This window comes from Podarcis tiliguerta, assembly GCF_965153285.1.
Source record: "Podarcis tiliguerta genome assembly, chromosome: 10".
Classification (NCBI taxonomy): domain Eukaryota; kingdom Metazoa; phylum Chordata; class Lepidosauria; order Squamata; family Lacertidae; genus Podarcis; species Podarcis tiliguerta.
The window spans coordinates 72,121,164-72,144,263 of record NC_139543.1 but is presented as its reverse complement, the minus strand read 5'-3'; the positions used below and the strand labels follow the sequence as shown (position 1 = coordinate 72,144,263).

The following is a 23,100-nucleotide window of genomic DNA, read 5'->3' as shown; positions in this document are numbered from 1 at the left end:
GGGTTGTGGTGCTCATCTCACTTTATTGGCCGAGGGAGCCGGCGTACAGCTTCCGGGTCATGTGGCCAGCATGAGCAAGCCACTTCTGGCAAACCAGAGCAGCGCACGGAAACGCTGTTTACCTTCCCGCCGAAGCGGTAACTATTTATCTACTTGCACTTTGAGGTGCTTTCGAACTGCTAGGTTGGCAGGAGCTGGGACCAAGCAACAGGAGCTCACCCCCTCACGGGGATTTGAACCGCCGACCTTCTGATTGGCAAGTCCTAGGCACTGTGGTTTAACCCACAGCACGACCCGGTACATGCACACGAAACACGGACACGAAAGCTCATACCAAGAACAAACTTAGTTGGACTCTAAGGTGCTACTGGAAGGATTTTTATTTTTATTATTATTCTGTGTGGTGTCGGGTATGGAAGAGGCTGCAGAGGAGCAACTGAGAGCTGACAATGGTTCCTTGCAAGCAGGGCTCACTGTTGGTGTTGATCAGCCGACAGGGAATCCCGCTGGTGCCAGGAACTCCATAGCGCAGCCCTGATTTGTCGAGGTCGCTTTCTCCATTTGTAGGAAGCTGTTTGCATTCATTCCTCGGCCCCCTCTGCATTCTGCCTTCTGCAGAGGAAGCTGCTTGCATAGCCACTGCTTCCTCCATCCAGACTGCAAGTCCCCTTTCAAGGCGCCCTCCTAGTGCCAATCAGCTGGTTGTTGCAGAAAGTGTGTCTCCACAGAAGGGTGCTGCAACTCCCAATCAGCTGAACATTGGCAGCTGTTAGTCACCTGTTGTTAAGGCATCAGGCAATTGAGTCACAGGTGGGAGGTCCCATCCCCTTGTCCAAGTTGGTCCTGGAAGGATCCTTTTAAAAAGTCCCATGTGCTCAGAGACTTTGCGCCTGTTCATTGGGGGAGAGAGGAAGCCCAGAGCACTTGTTCTTTAGATGTCCCTTTTATGAAGAGGCACGTAGTGAGACCATTGATCCCCTGCTGGTGAGGCTCACTGACCTCCCGGAAAAGCAAAAATTTGACCTTTTCCTGTTAGACAAAGGTCATAAGATGACCCGGATGGTCGCCAGATTCTATGTAGGCGCAGACCGTCCCCCGACCCAAACTAGTTCATTAAGAAAACCCCCAAACTCTGTTCCATGGGTGACTCTGGGTCATCTCTCTGCGGTAACTTATCTTAAAGTTTAAAGTGTTTATACGCTTATCGCATTTATAAATCTTAAATTTATTGTTGTACATTGTTTTAAATGTTTGTTTTCCTTTCTGGGATTGTACCCCCAAGTGTGTTTTATAAGCTGGTCTCCGACCGTAATAAATTATCTATCTATCTATCTATTGCACGATGATAGGCTGGTCCAACTAGATAAGGCCCAGGGTGAGACGGGTGTGTAGACTCCCCCAGATTGCTGGCTTTGACCTCACTAGAGTGCTGTTGGGATGGTTCCTGAGTCCTGAAATTTGCCGTCTGCTCCTTCCCCTTGCAGAGCGATCCTCCCCTGTGCACCCGTGTCTCCAGGACGGACCGTGCTCAGACGCTCGGAGTGGCACAGGCCCTGGCCGAGCCCAACCTCCTTGCAAGCCACCGCTTTATGATGCCGAAGGGAACAGCCAGGAGCTGCGGGAGGCCCCGCCCCCTGCCCGACCTGGGGAGGACTATAACATGAACATCGTCTCCTCCATGCCCTGCTCTCAGCCTCCTTCAGATTCATCTGTCCAGGCCCCCGGGGAGGCTGCAGAAGATCCCCAAGGGCCCATCACACGCCTGGCATCTAAGTCGCCCGTCTTCAGCCCCCACAGGTCACCGGCAACGGAGATTTACTGCGCCAGGTTCCAGAGGGATGCGGCAGGATGCCAGGAGGCAGAGAAGGTAGCTGGGGGCTCCCCCATCGTCTTTGCTGGGGGAAAATCAGGGCACGGGTCCCCCATCTCACTGATTGACCAGGGAGGCTCCCCGCTGTCGGACGATGAGGCTTCCAAGGGCCGCCGAGACGCTGGGTCTGGAAGGAGCCACCCCACGGGAGACCATGCCGCCCCGACCAGAACGGCGACGGAATCCCTGAGCTCCGAAGGAGAAAGCGGCCACAGGGGCCGGGCACCCAGCGTGCGAGGGCCACCTTCTGCCTCGTCGGACACCACGTCCCCCTCGTCAGACCCCGGTATTGAGGCAGACCTCACCAGCCGCAACTCCAAGTCCTTCCCGCCGTGCAGCCGGCACAGCGAGGACCTCAGCTCGCCTGGCTCCGACTCAGACGTGGAGGGCGAGATCGAGGCGGCCTTTGCCTGCAGCGGGAACCGCCTGGCCAGCAACATGATCTCCAGCATCTCCGAGACGGAGCTGGACCTGAGCAGCGACAGCAGCAGTGGACGCTCCTCCCACCTCACCAACTCCATTGAGGAGGCCAGCTCCCCGGGCTCAGAGGCCGAGCTGGAGGCAGACCTGGAGTCCCGGGGAGTGCTGGGCCTGAAGGACACCCTTCTGCTAGACGTGGGCAAAGAGGAGGAGGACGGGGTGGCAGTGGCCCCGGAGAGCGCAGTGGTGAGGAGGGACAGCCTGGCAGCCCTCAAGATAGAGGAGTTCTATGAGGACCCGTCCGCTCCTGTTGAGCCAGTGGACAGGCCCCTCTCAGACTCGCTGGACCTGGAGATCGACCCCGACCACAGCCTGGAGACCCTGCGGCGCTCCTTCTACTTGCCGGTGGGGGCCAAGCTGGTGCCCAAGGGCCGCAGCGACAGCGACGACCGAGCGGGGAACAGCGAGTACGACTCCGATTCCGACTCCGAGTCGGAGCCGGACCTGAGCGAGGATTCCGACTCCCCGTGGCTGCTCAGCAACCTGGTGAACAAGATGATCTCAGAAGGCTCGTACCCCATCAAGTGTGCCGACGAGTGCTTCCCGGCGGCCCACTCCCTCTCGGACACCATCTCTCCTGCCTCCGACCTGGAGCCCGAGATCCCCAGCGAGGCCCTGGGGGAGGCGCAGCCCGGCCCTCCGCAGAGCATCGAGCTGGTGGACATGGAGACCCTCCGGTGTTCGCTACGGGAGGAGGAGAAGCCCACCGAGCCAGGGGGCCCAGCGGACGAGGTGGGGCCCTACCTGTTCATGAGCAACCTGACCAATGACACCATTGCTCCCGTCTTTCCTGGGAGGCCACTCTCCGGCTGCTGCAAGAGCGGCGGCAGCGGCACCCCAGCCAAGGGCTTGCCCTCCAGGGAGGTAGCGGTCAAAGCGGACCCAGCCACGGGGCCCGAGGACTGGGCGATCGACGGGGACCTGGACTCTGGCATCTTGGAGGACAACGACATGATTGACGACGTCCGGTTAGAGGGCAGCGAGGGGCTGGACGTCTCCACCGCCAAGACCAACCGTTGCTTCAGCTTCGCCTACTCTCCCGAGGAGGAGGAGGACGGGGAGGCCCCTTCCCTGGGCAGCCTGAAGGGCTCCCCCTTCTCCGAGGAGATGCCCCTGCCCCCGCCCACCATAGCCCTGGACGACTCCCTGGCCTACGACTCCGTCAAGTACACGCTCGTCGTGGACGAAAACACCCAGCTGGAGCTGGTCAGCCTCAAGCGCTGCACGTCGGTGCTGAGCGACGACAGCGAGCTGCTGAGGGCCTGCGATGCCGCCGACCTGGAGGACGCGGGCAGTGACTTTGGGGAGGGGCTGGTGGCTCCAGACGGGCGCAGCTCTTCCTCGGAGGACTCCTCGCCCGAGGCTGACCTCCACTTCTCAAAGAAGTTCCTCAACGTCTTTGTCAACAGCACCTCCCGTTCCTCCAGTGAGTGCCACCCCCTCTGTGGCTGCAGGGGGCGGGGTGGGAGGGAGGGAGGGCACTTCCTGTGACCAGCACACGACTGCCTGTTGCCACCCCAGTCACCTGGATGCAAGATCCAGGGGCCCTTCTGCGTTAGTCTCCTGGCTCCCAAGCAACAGGGACCCCCTCAGGGCCTCACCTGCTGCTGCCCCATTGTGGCCACAGACGGTCTTGATTGGCTTGCTGCCGAGAGGCAGGCCTCTGCAATTGGCTTCCTATCCTTAGAAGAAGAAGCCCTCTGTTCTAACAGTTTGATTGGTACAGATGCCACACCCTGCCTTTGATTGGTAGAGGTGCCCCATCGCATCCCTGATTGGTACAAGATGCTACACCCTGCCCCTGATTGGTACAAGATGCCACACCCTGCCCTTGATTGTTAGAGGTGCTGCACAGCATCCCTGATTGGTACAGATGTGAAACTCCTTACCCGATTGGTGCAGCAGACGCCCTCCTTCCTGACTAGTGCAGCCCCCCCCCATTCCTGATTGGTCAGCCCCTTGCTTTGGGTAATTCTCTGTCTGCAGCCTGCTGTGATCCTTTCTCTGCCCCCTCAACCAGGTACAGAGTCCTTTGGCCTCTTTTCTTGCATGGTGAACGGGGAGGAGCGGGAACAGACCCACCGAGCCGTCTTCAGGTGAGAAGGGAGAGGGGAGAGGTCTGAGGGTTCCCCAGTCCTTTGTCTTGAGGCTCCTTCAGGCCAGGAGATGAGTCCTGCAGGGCTGTCTTGGGGAGGGGGGGGCTCCCACACTCCCCGGCAAAGCAGAAGGGCATACGAGAAACCCCCTTGAGAAGAGGGAACCCGGCCCCACTTACGCTCTTTGCCATGGACACGCCAGTCAAGGCTTAACCGTGGCTCCAAAAGAGGCTTTTCAACACCGTGGATCTCAGCAGCACTCCAATATGACAGAGGGTGCTGCCAGGACACAGGGTCCCGAGTCAATTAAAAACACCAGCCCCTGCTCAAAGGTAAACCACCACACCACCTGCTGGTGTACAGTCCAAGAGGGGTCCAAATTCAGGAATCCAGGGAATGAGGCCATCCCCTGCTAGAAATTTAAGAACCCCGGAAGTGCCTGGATCAGGCCAAAGGGGGCCCATCTTGTCCAGCATCTTGTCCTCACAGCAGATGCCCCTTTGGCGATATCCAGCACAAGAGCCCTCTTTCCTATTGTGGTCAGTAGCCACTGATAGATTATTCCCCCTCCATGAATTTGCCCAATCCTCTTTTAAAGCCATCTAAGTTGGTGGCCATCGCTGCTTCCTGTGGCAGGGAGTTCCGCTGCCTAAAAAAAGGGAGGGGGGAAAAACCTTTTACGTCAGTAGGCTCAGTGACCCAAGGAATCTAAAGCAGTGGGCTTGGAAGCAGAGTAATTTCCCAGTAGCTCACACCAACTCTTGCAGTAGAAAGAGTTATCTAAGGATTGCTGCAATAATTATCATGTAAATCCCAGGATGTTCCATAATCACAGAGTTCCATAATCCCAGCACCCCACTGCCTTTTGGAAAGCAGCGCGAACACACACAAGAACTAATAAAGAACTGAGCTGGAAAGAGGACAGAGAGAAGTTTTTCTCCATCTCTCATAAGGCTAGAACCTGTGGACACGTGGTGAAGCTGAATGCTGGAAGACCACAGAGTTAATCTATGGAACTCCCTGCCACAGGAGGCAGGGGTGGCTACCCACCTAGATGGCTTTAAAAGAGGGTTAGATAAATTCATGGAGGAGGAGAGGGCTATTGGTGGCACTCCTGCTTGGATCCTGCTCCCAGTAGGTTTCCAAGCACAACTCAAAGTGTTGGTGCTGACCTTGAAAGCCCTAAATGGCCTTGGCCCAGTATACCTGAAGGAGCGTCTCCACTCCCATTGTTCAGCCCAGACACTGAGGTCCTGCTCCGAGGGCCTTCTGGCGGTTCCCTCCCTGCGAGAAGCAAAGTTACAGGGAACCAGGCAGAGGGCCTTCTTGGTGGTGGCGCCCGTCCTGTCGAATGCCCTCTGTCAGATGTCAAGGAATGAAACAACTATCCGACTTTTAGAAGACATCTGAAGGCAGCCCTGTTTAGGGAAGCTTTTAATGTTTGAAGTTTTAGTGTGTTTTTAATCTTCGGTTGGAAGCCGCCCAGAGTCGGGGGGGGGGCGGTAGAAATAAATTATTATTATTATTATTATTATTATTATTATCATGGCAGGCCTAAAGTCCTACAGGGAAGGGAACGTGTTGGCTGTGGGCCCCCAAAGTCTCCCCCAAACTTAGTGCTTCTGAGATAACATCAAGAAGCTGCTTTCTACTGAGTCAGACCCATTGGCCCATCCAGCTCAGTCTAGCCTACACTGGTTGGCAGCCACAGCTCTCTCAGCCCCACTTGGGAGCCTTCTGCTGCTGAGCTGCTGTCATGGCCTTTCCCCAACTGGCCCCTTCTCCTGCCTCCAGGTTCATCCCTCGCCACGAGGACGAGCTGGAGCTGGACGTGGACGACCCCATCCTGGTGGAGCTGGAGGAGGACGACTACTGGTATCGGGGCTACAACATGCGCACGGGGGAGAGGGGCATCTTCCCGGCCTTCTATGCCCACGAGGTGGTGAGCCAGGCCAAGGAAGTGACAGGTGAGCCGGGGTGTGTGTGCCGGTGGCGCTGCTGGGCCGGGAGGTGGCAGCAGAGCGGGGCAGATGAAGCTTCCTGGCTGCCCAAAGGCTGGCTGCACAAAGGCCAGAAGAGGGAGGAGGAGGAAATGGGTCAAGGGAAGTATGGTGTAGTGTGGTGCAGAGGTTAAGAGCGGTGGACTCGTAATCTGGTGAACCGGGTTCGCTTCTCCGCTCTTCCACATGCAGCTGCTGGGTGAATGACTAAGGTGGGCCCATCTTTCTCATAGCTGCTGCTGGGTCTCTGGAGTGGGGTCTTCTCCAGACCTGTGTTCTTTTGGGACGTGGGTGGTGCTGTGGTCTAAACCCATGAGCCTTTTGTGAGAGCCAATGTGGTGTAGTGGTTAAGAGCGGTAGATTCGTAATCTGGTGAACCGAGTTCGCTTCCCCGCTCCTCCACATGCAGCTGCTGGGTGACCTTGGGCCAGTCACACTTCTCTGAAGTCTCTCAGCCTCACTCACCTCACAGAGTGTTTGTTGTGGGCGAGGAAGGGAAAGGCTTTGGGGTGTTTCGTGATGGGCGCTGTAAGAATTTGGGCCAACTGAGCTCAGTAGAGAAACCCATTTACTGGATCCCATTTGGGGAAAGTTCTTCCAAACTCTACTGTGAGAGAATAGAATAGAAAAAGGTGGTTTGGGGTGGAGACTGGGGGTATATGGGTGTCTCTGGCATGCCACCCCGCCTAGTTCCCTTGGGACGGGGGAGCCAGCCTGCCCTTTTCTGCAAGAGTGGGAGTGGCGAGGAGAGGGGAACTGCACCTTGACTCTCTGCTGGGTTCCTTGCAGGCCTGAAGCGGAACCCGTGCTGGGTGGAGCGCTTCAACGTCCAGTTCTTGGGCTCTGTGGAAGTTCCTTACCATCAGGGGAATGGCATTTTGTGTGCCGCTATGCAGAAGGTGAGGCCGGGAAGAGGGGTTGTGTGCCTGTGTCTGTCTGTCTGTCTGTCTGTCTGTCTGTCCATGCAATGCTGTCTTGGGGCTGCTGCCAGGACAGAGAATCTGACCTGCTATGTGTGGGAATGTTGAGGGTGGCAGGAGAGGATATATTGTTTATTAATATCCTTCCTAACTTGCGCTAAGGATGCGGGTGGCGCTGTGGTCTAAACCACTGAGCCTTTTTAACTTGCGCTAGCAAGTTCCTTTACGTAGCAGAGTTACATTCCCCTTTTTACATGCACAGCAGATAGCTGGTTGCAGGCTCGTGTGAGCCTCTCACTATTATACAGTTCAGTCTGTCTCAGATTGAATTGTACATTCCTGGTAAGTTCCCTTGAATCCCTCTTAAAAGAATAAAGACGCCACAATCTTATTCAAAGTCAATAAAAGAAGTTTATTCACCTCAGTTCACAGTTGGATTCCTGAAGGCAGACTTAGTTACAAATATATACGTGTGGGAATAATCCCAGTGCTTCTGCTAGCTGAGAGCTAGCAGAGCGGTCCTAGCTAAAAGCTGCTTAAATGAAGAAGGAAGTCAAAAAGAGAGGGAGGTGTGCTACGTGACTTGTCCTTTTGTTACCTGGACAGGTTAGGTCATGCCCACCTTCTATCACATGCAACAGGAAGGATGCTGCAGCCAGGAGGAACAGGAAGTTTCGACTGGCTGGACCAAACATCCCCTCACATGTCTTCTCTAGCATTTCAAGGAATGCTGTACTTGACTGCTCTCAGTGGATTACTGTATTTTTCGCTTTATAAGAAGCACTTTTCCCCCTCCAAAAATTAAGGGGAAATGTGTGTGCATCTTATGGAGCAAATGCAGGCTCCATGGCTTCAGGGAAAGCAACGCGAAGCCTCTCTGGAGCACAACGGGAGTGCTCCTGCTGTGCTCTGGAGGCTTCACGTTGCTTTCGCTGAAGCCAGGAGAGCAAGAGGGGTCGGTGCGCACCGATCCCTCTTGCTCTCCTGGCTTCGCTTCACTGGAGAGGCGCTGCACAGCGGGAGGAGAAATGGAAGGGGCTCTGTTTCTCCTGCTGCTTCGCTGAAGGGGGCCTGCGCAGAGAGGGAGAGATTTTACAGTACATCCCACACTACATCTGCCTGGTGCGATGTCCCCTTGTCCTTTTCCCTTGGGATACACCGTCTAAACTCGGTGGACCTCTTCCCGTCTGAACCCCTGCATGTGCACCCACCCTCTGTCCTTTGCAGATTGCTACCACCCGCAAGCTCACAGTACACCTGAGACCCCCAGCCACCTGTGACCTGGAAATCAGCCTGCAGGGCATCAAGCTTATCCTGACCGTGAATGAGTACAGCCGGGACGAGGAGGTGAGTGGCGGCAGCAGGAGGGGGCGGCACTGGGGGGGGTGGGCCTGTGCAGCTGAGAAGGCCTTTGGGGTCCACGTCCCCAAAGACTTTGGCGAGGTGCCCAGCCGAGCAGGAGGCAGGATGTGTTCAGGGCACTTGCGTAAGCGTGGACTTGCATGCCCGTGGTCTCACTTGGCAGAGTCTGCTTCTGTCGGAAGAGCCCCCTGCCCAGAGGGAGAACTTGGGCAAGGAGGGGGCAGGTGCAGCCGTCGGGGGCCTAATGGGGAAGTGGATTTAGAGGGGAAGGGGAGTCTGCTCCTGCCCCATTTTCCTCTGGCTCAGTCCTACAAAGGAGGAGGAGTGGCATGATTGACCCACATTGCAGGGAACAGGTTTTGAGCACCCAGTTTGAGACCCAGGTGGCTCCCCTCAGCCACTTGCAGGCATCTCCTCTCGTCATCCCTGTAAAGGTATCATTTCTTTCTTTCTTTGTATACCACCTTGTGATGGTTTATTGCCTTCACCTCTTGCCATAAATCACTTCCGGCAGAGTGGCAGTTGCTCTAAGACAGCGGTTCTCAACCTGCGGGTCCCCAGATGTTGTTGGACTACAACTCCCATCATCCCTGAGCTCTGGCCTTGCTAGCTAGGGGTGATGGGAGTTGTAGTTCAACAACATCTGGGGACCCACAGGTTGAGAAAGGTATGAAGTGTTCACGGTTGCAATATACGCAGAATAGTGCATTTAAGCTACTGGTCCCAGCAGCAAGGCATCTCATACGAAATGCAGCCGCCTTCGGCATTCGTCCATAGCTGCAAGCGGTTGTAGCAGCAGGTTCATCGGTTGGCAGGCGAGGAGAGAACACACACTCTCACTGACTCTTTCTGCTGCTAAAAGAGAAAGGAAAAGACCAGCCTTTTTAAGGCTACAAGTTCCTGACACTGTGCGAAAGAATCCAATTAACTCCCGAACCTTATCTCGCTCCTCTTTAAGCAATTAGGCTTCTTGGGTCAGTTTCTGGAACATGCTCCACTTCCAATTAACAGAAACTCACTCAGACAGTTTTCTGCAAAACAGCCTTTATCCAAAGATCACAGGGTGGTTCACAACATGCTGCTGTGATTGGACTTGTTCTATGATTATAGACTGGAGGGGGGGTCAGGAGACACAGGAGTTCCCAGTGGTACCCCCGCTGAAGATTTCGGGATTGGGGGGGGGGTTCTTCCTGGGGTGTCCTTTAAGCCCTCCCTCTTCTCGTTCCAGTTTGAGCGCTGCAGCCATTTCTTCCAGATGAAGAACATCTCCTTCTGCGGCTGCCATCCCCGCAACAGCTGGTAAGTTGCACCCCCCCTCCCCTAGGGGAAAAGCCCGGCTTCGGGGGCAGGAGGGCTGCTTGCCCTCAGGACGTGAGGTTTCCTTGCTGCAGCACCTCAGGCAGGAATCCCCTCCTTGGCCGTAAAAATACAGCAATGGCAGAGGAAAAGAACTAGCCCGTTGGCTGCTCTTTCCTGACACCCCAAACCACTGCCGGGTGGCTCTTCTTACATTCTTACGTTAAAATTTTAGGGCTACCTTTAAAACTGTGGTGCATGTGAGATGGTCAGCTGAGGGTGGGCCTTGCAAGCTGTCTGGCTGGAGAGGTCCTACCAGTTCCTGCATTGATGACCTTTCGGGACCCTTTCATGGTTCCCACTTTTGGTGCTGACCCTTCCCTTCCCTTCCAGCTACTTTGGCTTCATCACAAAACACCCCGTGCTGAGTCGCTTTGCCTGCCACGTCTTCGTATCCCAGGAGTCCATGCGGCACGTTGCGGAGTGCGTTGGGTGAGTGGAGGGGGTCGCAGAGCGGGTTGGGGATGAGCCCTGCTGATGTCTTGGGCTGTTTGTCTGATGGGAGCTGTCCAAGCTATTGAAAGCACCCTTGAAGCTGACCCAGAAACTCCAGCGGGTGGAGAAGGCCGCGGCGAGACTCCTCACGGGGTCCTTGCCATGGGATCACATTCATCCAGTGCTTTACCAACTGCACTGGCTCCTGGTGGAGCACAGGGTCAGGTTTAAGGTGCTGATTTTGACCTTTAAAGCCCTATGTGGCCTAGGACCCACGTATCTACGGGACCGTCTCTCCTGGTATGCCCCATGGAGGACCTTAAGGTCCACAAATGACAACAGTTTGGAGGTCCCAAGTCGCAAGGTGGTTAGATTGGTCTCAACTAGGGGCAGGGCCTTTTCAGTACTGGCCCCGACTTGGTGGAACACTCTGTCACAAGAGACTAGGGCCCTGCAGGACTTGACATCTTTCTGCAGGGCCTGCAAGACAGAGCTGTTCCACCTGGCTTTTGGTTCGGACTCAGTCTGACCCTTATGTTTCCCTCCCCTTATGGTTTTGATTTATGGGCTACTTTTAAAATGAGGCTGCATTTTAAATTGCATTTTAAGCTGTATTTTAAATTGCCCCCCCCCCCCATTATGTTTTTTACTGTAATTTTACTGATGTTAGCAGCCCTGAGCCCAGCTCTGGCCGGGGAGGGGGGGTATAAATAAAATTATGATGATGATGCTCAGATCCTGCATACTGTTTCCCATTGGGGCACCTAGTTGGCCTCTGTGAGAACAGGATGCTGGCCTAGCTGGGCCATTGGCCTGATCCAGGAGAATCTTGCTACGTTCTTTGCTCCCACGAGTGCTGACTGGTTCTTCCTTCCTTCCCCTTCCAGCCGCGCCTTTCAGGAATACTACCAAGAGCACCTGGAGTTTGCTTGCCCCACAGAAGACATTTACCTGGAGTAGGACCTGAGCCCGGAGTGCCTCCAGCTTCTGCACCCCCTCCAGAGACTCTGACCCAGTGCCCCAGGACCCTCGACTCCGCCAGCCTCGACACCACCCATGCCACCATTTTTCAACCCGGCACCCTGCTGCAGCAGAGGGGAGGTGGGGTGGGGCAGGCGAGGGGGCAGAGAGATGGGGAGGGCGGCAGGCGCTGGCTGTGTGCAGTTGCCCCCTGCCCTCCCCCTCTCCTGGAGCCCCTCTCCCAAAACACCCGGGAGCTGATCTCTGGGGAGGGAGCCTTCCTCCTTGAAGCAGGTTGAGACCAGCGATGGGGCTGGAGGATGAATTTGGGAGAGGTGAAGCCAGGAGTCTGCGCTTTCCAGGAAAGCTCCAGCCTTTGCATGGCGCCGCCCTTCTCAGGGGCTGGGAGGAAGGCTTGGGGCACAATGGCAGCCATCACTCTGCCCCCACGCCCACCTCTAGAAACACACTCTGGGGCTGTGGGGAGCTCCCATACCTCACCTGCTTCCAGGCTAAATTCCTTTCATCTGTGTGAGAGTTGTGGGTGGGGAGAGGGAACAAGGAGCCCCCCTCCCTGCCCCCCCCAGTGTGCGCCCATCCCTGGGCCAGGGCACTCTGCTCTCCCTTCCCTGATCTTCAGCCCCCATTGCCTCAGTTCCACACTTGCCATGTGGGCTGCCCCGTTGCCATCCCCTGGGGGGGGGCAGTGCATGCAACTCCAGCTCATGCAGTGCCATAGGAAACTACACCGCCCCCGCCCCACCCTTTCCCCAAAATCTGCATCCCTCGCTGCTATCACTCACCCTGCCAGAGACACTGTTGGGTTGCGGGAGGCGGAACAGCCTGCATGCTGCTTGGGGGGTGGGGTGCTGGGAGCTGAAAGGGCCCCCCCAGATAGGGCCTTTGGGGTGTGTGTGAGCGATGAGCATGTGTGGGGCAGGGCTCAGCTGGTAGGCTGCCCACCTCGCAAGCAGAAGGTCCCAGGTTCCATTCCCGATAGCATCTCCACACAGAGACTCCCTGCCCAAATTCCTGCAGAGCCACTCGATGGACAGGTGGTCTCAAAATGTGCCAGCTTCCTATGGCTTGTCCTGCCTGCGGAGGTGTCGGAGTCAAGGTGCCCAAGGCACCGACCATTCATAATCTGGCGAATTCCCCCGGAGGATGGGGTCAGGGGGCGGCTGATCTGGATCCATGGCCCACGGCCAGCTGGGGTCTCGCCCCGCAGTCCCGTGTCCTTCCCCAGCGCTGCCATCTTCCCGTTCTTCCTCTGTCGCTGAATCAGAGCATATCTGGGGGGTTGCTTGTCCGGCTCAGGCACCCTCTTCTCTTTCTTGGCCTTCTCTCCCCCCTGCCCCCCCACCCGCCACGGCTCTCCTTGCCGCCTCCTGCCTCGCCCCCCACTGCTGTGCCTGGTGACCTCCTTTGCTTGCCAGCCCCGCCTGTTTCCACTCAGTGCTAGCTGACTGACGTAGCGCTCACTGCTGTCCGTGTATGTAACGACGATATTTATCCGTAACCTTAACCGAGCAGCGAAGTGACCTGTACAAACCCCGGTTCAAAGGCCCTTCCTTCTCACTGCCTTGTCATGGAGTTGGTCTTTCAATAAAATATACGCTTGGTGTCACCACAGGTCGTGCCTGGTCTGCTCTGTCTTGTTGTTGGTTTTTAAAATATATTTATTTATTGTTATGCATCACCCTGATCTCTGGGTGGTGAGAGAATCCAGGAGTTCACTGCACTTACACCCAGGCTTTGTTTTCCTTGGAACAAAGGTGTGTTTCAGACTGTGACGTCCTTAGGATGTATGGTTTTATTTCCACATATATACAACCTGAGGGGAGGGGAGTCCCAAATTTGGCACCTTGTACGCCCCCTTCTGGCACATCCTGCAGCCAAGCTGGTGCCATTGCTCTGTTTTCTTTCGACCACATCAGCGAGCCCAAAAGGGTGGGGGTTTTGTCATCTGGGCAGCCCAGGGCCTTCAGACACACTGCCCAGCTCTCAGGCTTTGGGCAATCGTCTTCCTCCCCCATGGCAGTAATTAAGAGGATCAAACGAAAGCAACATCTTACCAGTTAGATTCTTTAATAATCACACTGAGAGACAAAAGACCGTGTCTCCCCAGAAATGGCGGTGCTCCCAATTAAGGTCTACACCCCCTCCATCCCTATTAATCTATGTCACTCCTACGTCTTGTAACCTGAGCTTGTACCCTCTGCACTTTCTGTTCCGAGACTTTCTGAGCCCTTCTCGACCTTGGGGAGGGCGGTGGAGGAATGCTGTCCAATGACTGTGAATCTGTTAACCCTGTCTCTTCCAGGGTTTCTTCTCCTAGCTGTTCCCCAGCCAGTATTTCCCAGCTTCTGCCTTCCAAACTATGCCCCTCTGCAAACCACTGTTCCGAATCTATGCAGTCCTCCTGCTACTGGGAAGATTCAGGATCGGGGGAATGGGTGGCTCCCACCATCCCTGCTCAGTGCAGTCCTCCTCAGACACCAGCCTTGAGTCCTAGGGAGGTCACTTCAGTGCTGTTAAGACAGCAGAACCAAAGCAGGAGGAAGCAGTTATAAGTTACCAGTGCCTGCAGCCAACCTCATTGTCTCTCAAAACAGATGGGTGCCAATAGCAGCAGCAGCAACGATAACAACAACCTGAGCATAGGATGGAGCAGAGAATGGATCACTCCAGGAAAGAGGGATATTACTTATTACTTATTACTTATTATTATTTATATCCCGCCCATCTGGCTGGGTTTCCCCATCCACTCTGGGCGGCTTTCAACAGAATATTAAAATACAATAGTCTATTAAACATTAAAAGCTTCCCTAAACAGGGCTGCCTTCAGATGTCTTCTAAAAGTCAGATAGTTGTTTATTTCCTTGACATCGGGAGGCTGTTCCTCAGTGTGGGCACCACCACCGAGAAGGCCCTCTGTCTGGTTCCCTGTAACCTTACTTCTTGTATTAGGAACCGCCAGAAGGCCCTCAGAGCTGGACCTCAGCGTCTGGGCAGAATGATGGGGTTGGAGATGCTGTTCAGGGGTACTCTCGTTTTGACTCAAGAAAATTACCATTTTATAGTTCAAATCAGGGGAAATAAAAACAGTAAATGTTTTGGGGTATATGTACCCCTGTGTAACCCCAGAAAAAAGCGCTGGTTTATAACTTGAATCTAGCAAGGCTCCTGCCTCAGGCCACCTCTGCACAGCCCTTCCTCTAGATATTTTGAATTTATAGCACCCATCAGTGGCCACATCATATGGCTATGCTGCCCGTGGCTGATGGATCGTGGTTCGAAACAGAAAGCCCCAGCTTGGGGAAGGCACCCTTCCCTGAAAACCCTTCTGCTAATATGTGCAGCCCTGCTTTGCTCTCGATTGTGACAGCACTCTGTGTGTGTGTCTGCAAGCTGCTGGTCCATATTGACCAGAGAGGTCACAATGATCTTTTTAGGTCAAAAAGGCAACTGCAGTGCTAAACTACTCACTCCTGGGAGTACATGTTGCTACTGCAGAGTAAGGAACAGGAAGCACATCTGAAAAACCTGCATAACAGACTCTGAATCTTCTGTTTGCAGCTGGGAGGTCATGTCTGAACCAATCCTGGTTTGTCAATGGAGAGAAAGCAAGATTCATCTTGGAGCCTTTTGCATCAAACTTATTCCTTGCATTTCCATGAGGGTTGCTGCCCAAGCCTTCAGACCACAAACCAGCCTAACAAAATAGCAGAAGAAGCAATCGTGGAAGGGAACCCAAAGGGTCATCTAGTCCAACCCCCTGCAATGCAGAAATTACAGCTCAATAATAATTCCTGACAGGTGGCCATCCAACCTCTGCTTAAAATCCTCCCGTGAAAGGGAGCCCAGCACCAGCCGAGGGAGTCTGCTCCCTAGGCAAACAGATCTTACCTCCCGGAAGTTCCTCCTAATGTTTGGTCAGAATCGCCTTCTTTGTAATTTCCATACATTGGTTCAGAAAGCAAAGCTGCTGTGTCTTCCACAGGTCGGCCCTTCAGATATTTGGAGATGGCTATCACATCACCTCTCAGCCTCTTCTCCGGGCTAAACAGACCCATCTCTCTCAACCGTTCTTCATAAGGCAGCGGTTCTCAACCTGTGGGTCCCCAGATGTTGTTGGACTACAACTCCCATCATCCTTGAGCTCTGGCCTTGCTAGCTAAGGGTGATGGGAGTTGTAGTTCAACAACATCTGGGGACCCACAGGTTGAGAAAGGCTCTCATAAGGAGTTGACTCTGTATTGGATTTCTGTTTATAGTCTCCATTTGTGTTTGTTTCATGGCATGTGCACCCCACCTCCCTCTCCAAGGAGCTCTAGGGGGCATGCATGACTCTGCCCCCCATCCCAATTAACCCCCAAAACAACTCTGCTTTGAGGTAGGCCAAACTGGGAGGCAGTGGCTATCACCCAAGGTCACCTAGTGAGAGCTTTATGTCCAAGTGGACATTCAAAGCCTGGTCTCCTAGGTCAGTGGTGTCCCAGCTTTTTTCAAAGAGGGCCAGATTGGATGAAGTGAAGGGCCATGAGGGCCGACCAAAGTTGTTAAGCATTTTTTAGGGTTGAAGTTGTTGCGGGTTTTTTAGGATTTTACCCCAGGAAATAAACTGCCACAGGGGCCGGATTAAACCAACCGGCAGGCCGGATTAGGTCCCCCAAATGGATTTTGGACATGCCTGTCTTCACATTGTCACCACAACAACCTTGTGAAGTAGGCTAGGCTGAGAGGCAGCGACTGGCCTCCATTGCCACCCAGGAAGCATCATGACTGAGTGGGGGGGATTTGAACTGATACAGAGGGGGGGGCATGTCTTCTTCACCTCCTTCTTTGCTACAATATATCCATTTATTTCCAATTGTCAATGACAAAAGGGACTAAAATCTATAAAATTCATAGAAAATCAACGTGCCAATTTGCTCAATTTCTCTAGGACTCCATGACACCTTTCCTGTCCTCCATAATCCCTCAAGCAAGGTGTCAAGACCCTAATCCTGTCAAATCACTCTGCCAAGCCTTTCCTCTGGGCAATGCCAGGTGGCAGACTATGCATACATGGACCATTGTCTTGTCATCGCCGGTACTCAGGATGTGCTTATCTACGCATATCTCCAGCTCTGCATATTCCCCCCTCCCTCCTCCATATGTTAATCCTGTGTGACCCAACCTCTTCTTAATGTATTCATGATGTAATCTGTGTAACCCAACCTCTTCTTAATGTATTCATGATGTAACTGGGATGTATTTTGCACTGTATTCTGGGACATGGAGGGAAGCTTCAAAAGTTCATGTCACCCCTTTCTCGCTGTTCAATCCCGCCTTGAACCTGTTGCGCAATAAACTTGGATCTTCTGCAGTTTGCTCCTGTCTCCGGCTGAGCTCATTTTCCTCCGCAGGGACCCGCGGACTTAGTCCGACGAGCTGGGTGGCAGAGCAGCCTCGCACCCAGATTTTACCATAACAGAACCAGGCCCTGGTAGTCCACTAGACTCTAACCACTACACCACACTGTCTGTCTCAATGTCTGCATAGATGTATTTGCATATGCAAAATTAGGATGACCCCTTGGACTGCACCTCATCCAGAGTACAAGACACGCAGGATTATATCCTTCTCCCCTTGACGGAACAAAGAGCTAAGAAGCAGCCGATAGATTTCTTATAAATTTATTACATAATAATAATTGTCATAATAATAATCATAATAATAATCATAATAATAATATAAGAAACATAGATCTCTCTGTGTGGGGGGCATATCACAAGGTCAGGGGTCAGGAGGTGTGTGAACTCCCTCCCCACTCCCTTACTCTGCGGAAGGAGAGATCTCCTCAGGAAATCCATATAAAATAAGGGGTGAATTCAAAGAGACCCTGTCAATAAAAAACAATCAAAGAAACCAAAGGGCACAGGTGGGTGGGTGGGGTGACAGACAGGGGAGGGTGAGACCGGGAGCTGCTTTGGGTGAGGGTGGGTGTGCCTCTTCTGCGGACGTGGGTGGGTTTTTCCAGGGGCGGGAAATTCAAAACCGCCCTTAAGTTTCAGGGCAGCAGCCAAAACAGCGTCTCACCTCGGACGGGTGGGGATAATGGCGAGTTGGGTGGGTGGGGGGGTTGATGCCTCGCTTGCTTTTAAAGTGTAGAGATGGAGGAGTACAGAGATGGATTTTGAGTCAGGACCAGAAACCCAACACCCTGAAAACGAAATAAAAATATTCCAGAGCAAAAAAACCAAAACCCCTTGTCCCTAATTTTGTACAGAAGGTAACAAAAGTCATTGAGAAGCCAATGAGAAATCACAGTTAGCTCCGTGTGCAGCTGTTGTTATCGCCTCCTGCGGCCCACTCCCCACCGCTGCATACTGGGGAGGGGGGTTGTGTTGGTTCTCAGGACGACCCTCACCCTCAAGATGTCCTAGTCAGGCTCTCTCTTCCTGCCTTCCCCGAAATGGCTTTTTGGAATGGAATGCTCTGGAGAGAGATTTGGGGTCACCTCACCCAGGAGGGCAGAATAAATCTACAGAGACCAGCCAAAGGGTCGTTTTGCTTCAGCTGGGAATGAAACAGGGAGGGGACATCAAGCCACTGAGCTGTCAGGGGCCTCTGCAGATGCGAAATGGTTCCTTCTGGCAGAGCCGCCATCTTGGAGGGAGTACATGGGAAAGGAACAGCACAAAATAGTTTCTTCCCCGCTTACGTGATGCAAGACTCACATGGGAGGCTGGTGAGGCCACGGAACAAGGAACTCAAGACAGAGCCTGTGGCTCCGTGGGACACTTTTTCCTCCTTTCGTCTCCCATCTCAGGCCACAAATGGGATCCCCCCTCCTGTCAACCCCTCTTGCCAAGACACAAGTGGGAAAACTCCATATTGGATGCAGCCTCAGTTTCCCAAGCCCACCTGAAAGCAGCCTGGGCTGGCTGTACAAGGGAGACCTGGGAAGCAAGGTGTCTGCCAAGAACAGTTGCTGCCTCTGGCCCTTTTCATTTGCTGATGGGAACATCTGAATTTTTTAGGTCTCCCCCATCAAAGGAGAAGAGGACCTTGTGCCCCTGATCTTTCGCTCCTGCTGCAGGCAAGGGCAGGAGAAGGGTGCTGTTTCCCACCCAGGCGAGTGAAGCCCCAGCCCATAAAACTGTCTTAATAATTTAACATTAATGTTATTATTTATACCCATTTCGCTTGAATACTTGGAAGTAGCGTTTTACCCTTTAACTATGGCTGGATCAAAAGGGGCTGGTTCAGAGAGACACCCCTTTCCCCCCGCAAGACACTTTTTGTGCTCACAGCCAGACAGAGCTCAGCTGACCAGAGCTTCCATTTGCTAGATGCAATGGCCCTACTTTAGGAGCTGCGTTTCAATGACTTTAACACAGAGTCAAATGATGAGCAATGTCCCATCATGAGAGGAGGGAGATGGAGACTTTAACCTTCCCAACTGTGCAAATGAAAAAGTGAAAATGAGGAGAATGTGAAGAACTGAGGGCTTCACTCTAAACAACCTTGAAGACACGTCGCCAAGTCTGAAACCATGATTCTAACCTGTTGTAGGATCGGTGCACAGCTATGCATGTTGACTCGGACCCAAGTCCCATTGACTTCAGTAGGGCTTACTCCATGCGAAATGCGCAAAGGGGGTTTCAGCCTGAGACAGCCAAAACTCAGGGTGGCATTTATTTCGGGGGTATTAATCTTGTGAAAAGGGGAGGCCTCTGAAGTGTCCTCATAGGATTTGGCAGGTGCATTGGCCAAGCATTTGGACTCTACATTGTTTGGGGTCAGTGGGAGACCCGGGAGTTCAATTCAAGAACGTAAGGAGGGACAAAATGATTCAGTGTCTCCTTCAGTCCTTGTGTTCAGTGGCTCAAAACTCACCATTGTGTTTCCCTATTTGCTACCTTCCGAGAGCACATTCTGGACTAGGCACCCAAGGTTGTTGGGTACCATGGAAGAGGAGAGCCCTCCTGCCCTTGGGTCCTGCTTCCTGGTCTCCCCCACAGGGAAGTTTCTGGGCCCCGTGAGAAGAGGATGCTGGACTAAGATGGGCCATTGGCCCGATCCAAAAGGCTTCTTCTGACCTTCTTAGGTGGTCTACATCGGATTCTAATGTCTTCACAATGAGGAGGACAGCAACCAGTATCAAGAAGGGGTTCAGAATCAGGTTACAATGTGGCAGGTGCAGGATTTCGGTTGGGTATCACTTTCCTTTGTGCTATGCCTGACCAGGACTTAGCCGTGGTGTCCCCATGGCCGACGGCGCAAGGCCTCAGGCTGTGCATCGAGGGGATCACGCAGTGTTTGCAAACACAGTTACGGCTGCAGCTGCTTAGCGGGGAAGAAGCTGAGTAGCCTCCGCCCAAGGGGAGGCTCAGCTGGCCTTCGAGACAAGAAGCAGGAAGCAAGAGCCCTGAGGTTCTCCAGCCCTCATGAAGAGGGGGCAGAAGCGTTGCAGGGTCAAAGGGCTTTCCTGAGGAACGAAGCAAGAAGGCATCCAGCTTTCCCAGTCCTGGAGTGAACTTCCTGCAGACAAGTTCCGTTCTGCAGTCTTCAAGCCTACATCCGCGGGATGAGGCTGTGTGCAGGTGGGCGGGCAGGGTCTCCTCGTGTGGTCCCAGAAGCAGCTGCAGAAGGGACAGAGACCCAGAGCCCACAGCAGCCACGGGCTGCAACAAGGCACCTGCACTCAGGCGAATAGACAACCAGAGAGACTCCAACCGGTCTCACAGGCAGCAGATACCACGAGGGAGGGAGTAGGGTGCTGGAGGAATGGAAGTCAGTTTCCATTGAGTGAGGCGGCCATCAAGGAGGCCATAGCCATTCTAGAGCAGCAGGCTGAAAATGGTCGCAGTTTCTCTGCCCACATGAGGGGTTCTAGCTAGGCTGCAGGGTGAGGATGATGGGAGGAAAATGTTGGCTTGCAGTTGGAGGGAGCTTTGGCAAGCATGCAGTGGGACTGAGCAGCGCAATGGGAGCAGAAGCCAGAAGAAAAGAGCCAGGAATGGGATGGTTGGTGCCCCCTTGTTACCTGGAGACGGCACTCGTTTCTGTAGGATTACCAGGCATGAGACCATGAGTCTACTGGCTCAGGCCAATGGCCCACCTAGTCTTGAATCCTGTTCTCACAGTGACCAATCAGATGCCTGCAGGAAACCTCTTCCCTCCTGCAGTTTCCAGCAACTGGTACAGGACATTAGAGGTAGCTGCCTCTGAGGAAATACTGTGGGCCTGGGGTGTCTTAGAGAAGCAAATGCCATCTCTGGCTTGCAAGGCAGCAGAAACAATCCCCTCGCATGATCATGGCACTGAAACATTGGGAGGGATGCAAAGCATCCTCTAGTTCCCCCCCGTGATGCAGGAATGTCAATGAAAGCATCCATGACCGATGGCCAGGTTGGGCATTAAACGGGTTGGCATGTAACTCAACTGTGAAGGCAAAGGTGAAGTGGGGACCAGGGTGAGTTATTGGGGTGGATGGAAGTACGCAAGAGCAGGGTAGCTGGTGGGAGAGGAGAGCTGCCCATTCTCCAAACCTCTGCAGTGCTGTGATGGGAGCAGACGACCTTCTCAGAGCATGCTTGTCCTGCATCATTGTGGAAGGCAGAGAGGCACCTTCTGGTCAGGGAAGTGGTGGGTGGCCTGATGGTGAGGGGAGGGGTTTGGGGGTGGAGCGGGATCAGTGAGACATCGATAACGCATGAGGGTGGGTTAGGACTAGGGAATGAGCAAATCTCTCAAACGTGCCTTCTTCTTCTTCTTTTTAAAAAAGTAACAAAGTATGCATGAAAATTCACCAGCGTTTTAGTGCAAATTTCTCCTAACAAACACATTTTTGTATATGATTTCCCCCCCAAAAAATTTATGCTATTTTATGCATTGCAAGCACATTTTATGCATGCTTTACCCTAGCACATACATCTTGATACACATTGCTTGGTTGGAGAACTATGTTGCAAAATTTGTAGAAGTGCAAATTTCAAACGACGGCTGTGCTTTGGTTGACGCCTCATTTTGGCAAGTGGGACTCGGGTAGGTCTGCCTTTAAATGCAAACAGAAACCAGAGAAGGCACTGAGAGAGAGAGAATTGCTTCATGAAGTGCCACCTGCAAAACCCTCGAGTTGCAGTATATTCGCATGCTAGAGTATGTGAATGTAAAGGGCTTGGGAAGCATAGCAAAGCATGCATGGAGAACATATTAGATGATGCAAGAGTTAGGGAGACCAAGGCAATGTATATGGGTTGTTGTCATTCCACAGCTGGCTATCTGAGGACAGTTTCGCTAACAGGCAATGAATGCCAATGCCAATGCCAAACCAATGTTAAGACGGTATGATCTGGTAGTGGCAGCACCAGAGAACAATATATGGTGGTGGGATGTTGGAACACAGCGTATGCTTGTGCTTTATGGCAGCCTTCCTTATCCTTGTGCTCTCCAGATGTTTCGGAGTACAACTAGCCCCACCAGTGCTGCCGTAGGATGCCAAGTTAGAATCCAAGGCCTCTGGACAGCACCAGGTTAGGACTCTCCACAACAATGTCAGAGGTGGCGCTGGCCATGCCTTGGATCAGGGCCACCTTGAAATGCTCTGTTTGTGGAACTCTCTCCTGCCTAGACTGTAAGAATGGAAGATGAGCCCTGTCAGATTAGGCTAGTAGCCCATTTAGTCCAGCATCCTGTTCTCACAGTGGCCACCAAGATGCCCCATTGGCAAGCCTGAAAGCAGGGGCAGAGCGCAAGAGCACTCTCCCCTCCCATGGTTTCCAGCAAACGGTGTCCAGAAGCATTGCTGCCTCCAACTGCAGGAGCAGAGCAGAGCCATCATGACTACAAGCGACCAATAGCCTTATCTTCCTACATGAATTACTCCAATTCTCTTCCAAACTTCTGTTTTACTCCAAACAAAGTAGGGCGTCAGTTGTCAAGATCATGGATTGACAGAGATGGCAACACTGACCTGGTGTTTTGTGGGCTGGTAGTTCTCAGTGCTGGGTGATGTGGCTTCACATTTCATAGCCCAATGTCCTGTTGTTTGAAAAGGAGAAACTGATACCGGACTAATTCCGCGATCCTAAACACACCATGGAGTAAGCTCTAATGAACACAGTGGGATTTGCTTCTCGATATCCACACAGAAGATGGTGCTATAAATGCTTGACTATTCAGCACTAGGGTGATGGAGCGTGATGTGCCAAGATGGTGCTTATGCTGTGTGCTCAGATAATGCTGTGGGTAGCAGAAGGCATGATTCAGCTTATAGCAGGTGTAAGACAGGTTACAGTCTGGGAACAAGCTTGGAAGGATTACAGATATACCAGGTCAATTCATATTCCCTTTTCTCAAATGTGCTCTTTAGAAATCAGATGTGAAAAAGTGAAATGTGTAGCTAAGGCAAACACAGACAAAAAAAGCCCACACATAACTTTGAGAAATGGGGTGGTGGCAGCGGGAGTGGGGGGGAACCATCACCTGTGTTAAGTCAAACTTTTCTGTGTTACGATATATTCCATTGGCAAGTTGGGTTTCATTTGGTTTAGAAAGGTTCAAAATTTTGGATGGAGCACAATTGTTCCATCTTCCTAACTTCCCACTATTGTGAAAAGGTGTGTGAG

General features: G+C 53.1%; 1 protein-coding gene across 1 annotated transcript in view; it reads left to right on the top strand.

Annotated features, from left to right (window-relative positions):
• MAPK8IP2 (mitogen-activated protein kinase 8 interacting protein 2) overlaps positions 1-13,111 on the top strand; it is a 50,007-nt gene extending 36,896 nt beyond the window's left edge. Inside the window, exons 5-12 of the mRNA XM_083401845.1 lie at positions 1,485-3,776; positions 4,371-4,446; positions 6,241-6,413; positions 7,236-7,345; positions 8,594-8,713; positions 9,957-10,027; positions 10,418-10,516; positions 11,407-13,111. Coding sequence (XP_083257971.1) covers positions 1,485-3,776; positions 4,371-4,446; positions 6,241-6,413; positions 7,236-7,345; positions 8,594-8,713; positions 9,957-10,027; positions 10,418-10,516; positions 11,407-11,479 — 3,014 coding nt within the window. The 3' untranslated portion in view covers positions 11,480-13,111. The remainder of the gene's footprint in view (positions 1-1,484; positions 3,777-4,370; positions 4,447-6,240; positions 6,414-7,235; positions 7,346-8,593; positions 8,714-9,956; positions 10,028-10,417; positions 10,517-11,406) is intronic.
• The last annotated feature ends 9,989 nt before the right edge of the window (positions 13,112-23,100 follow it).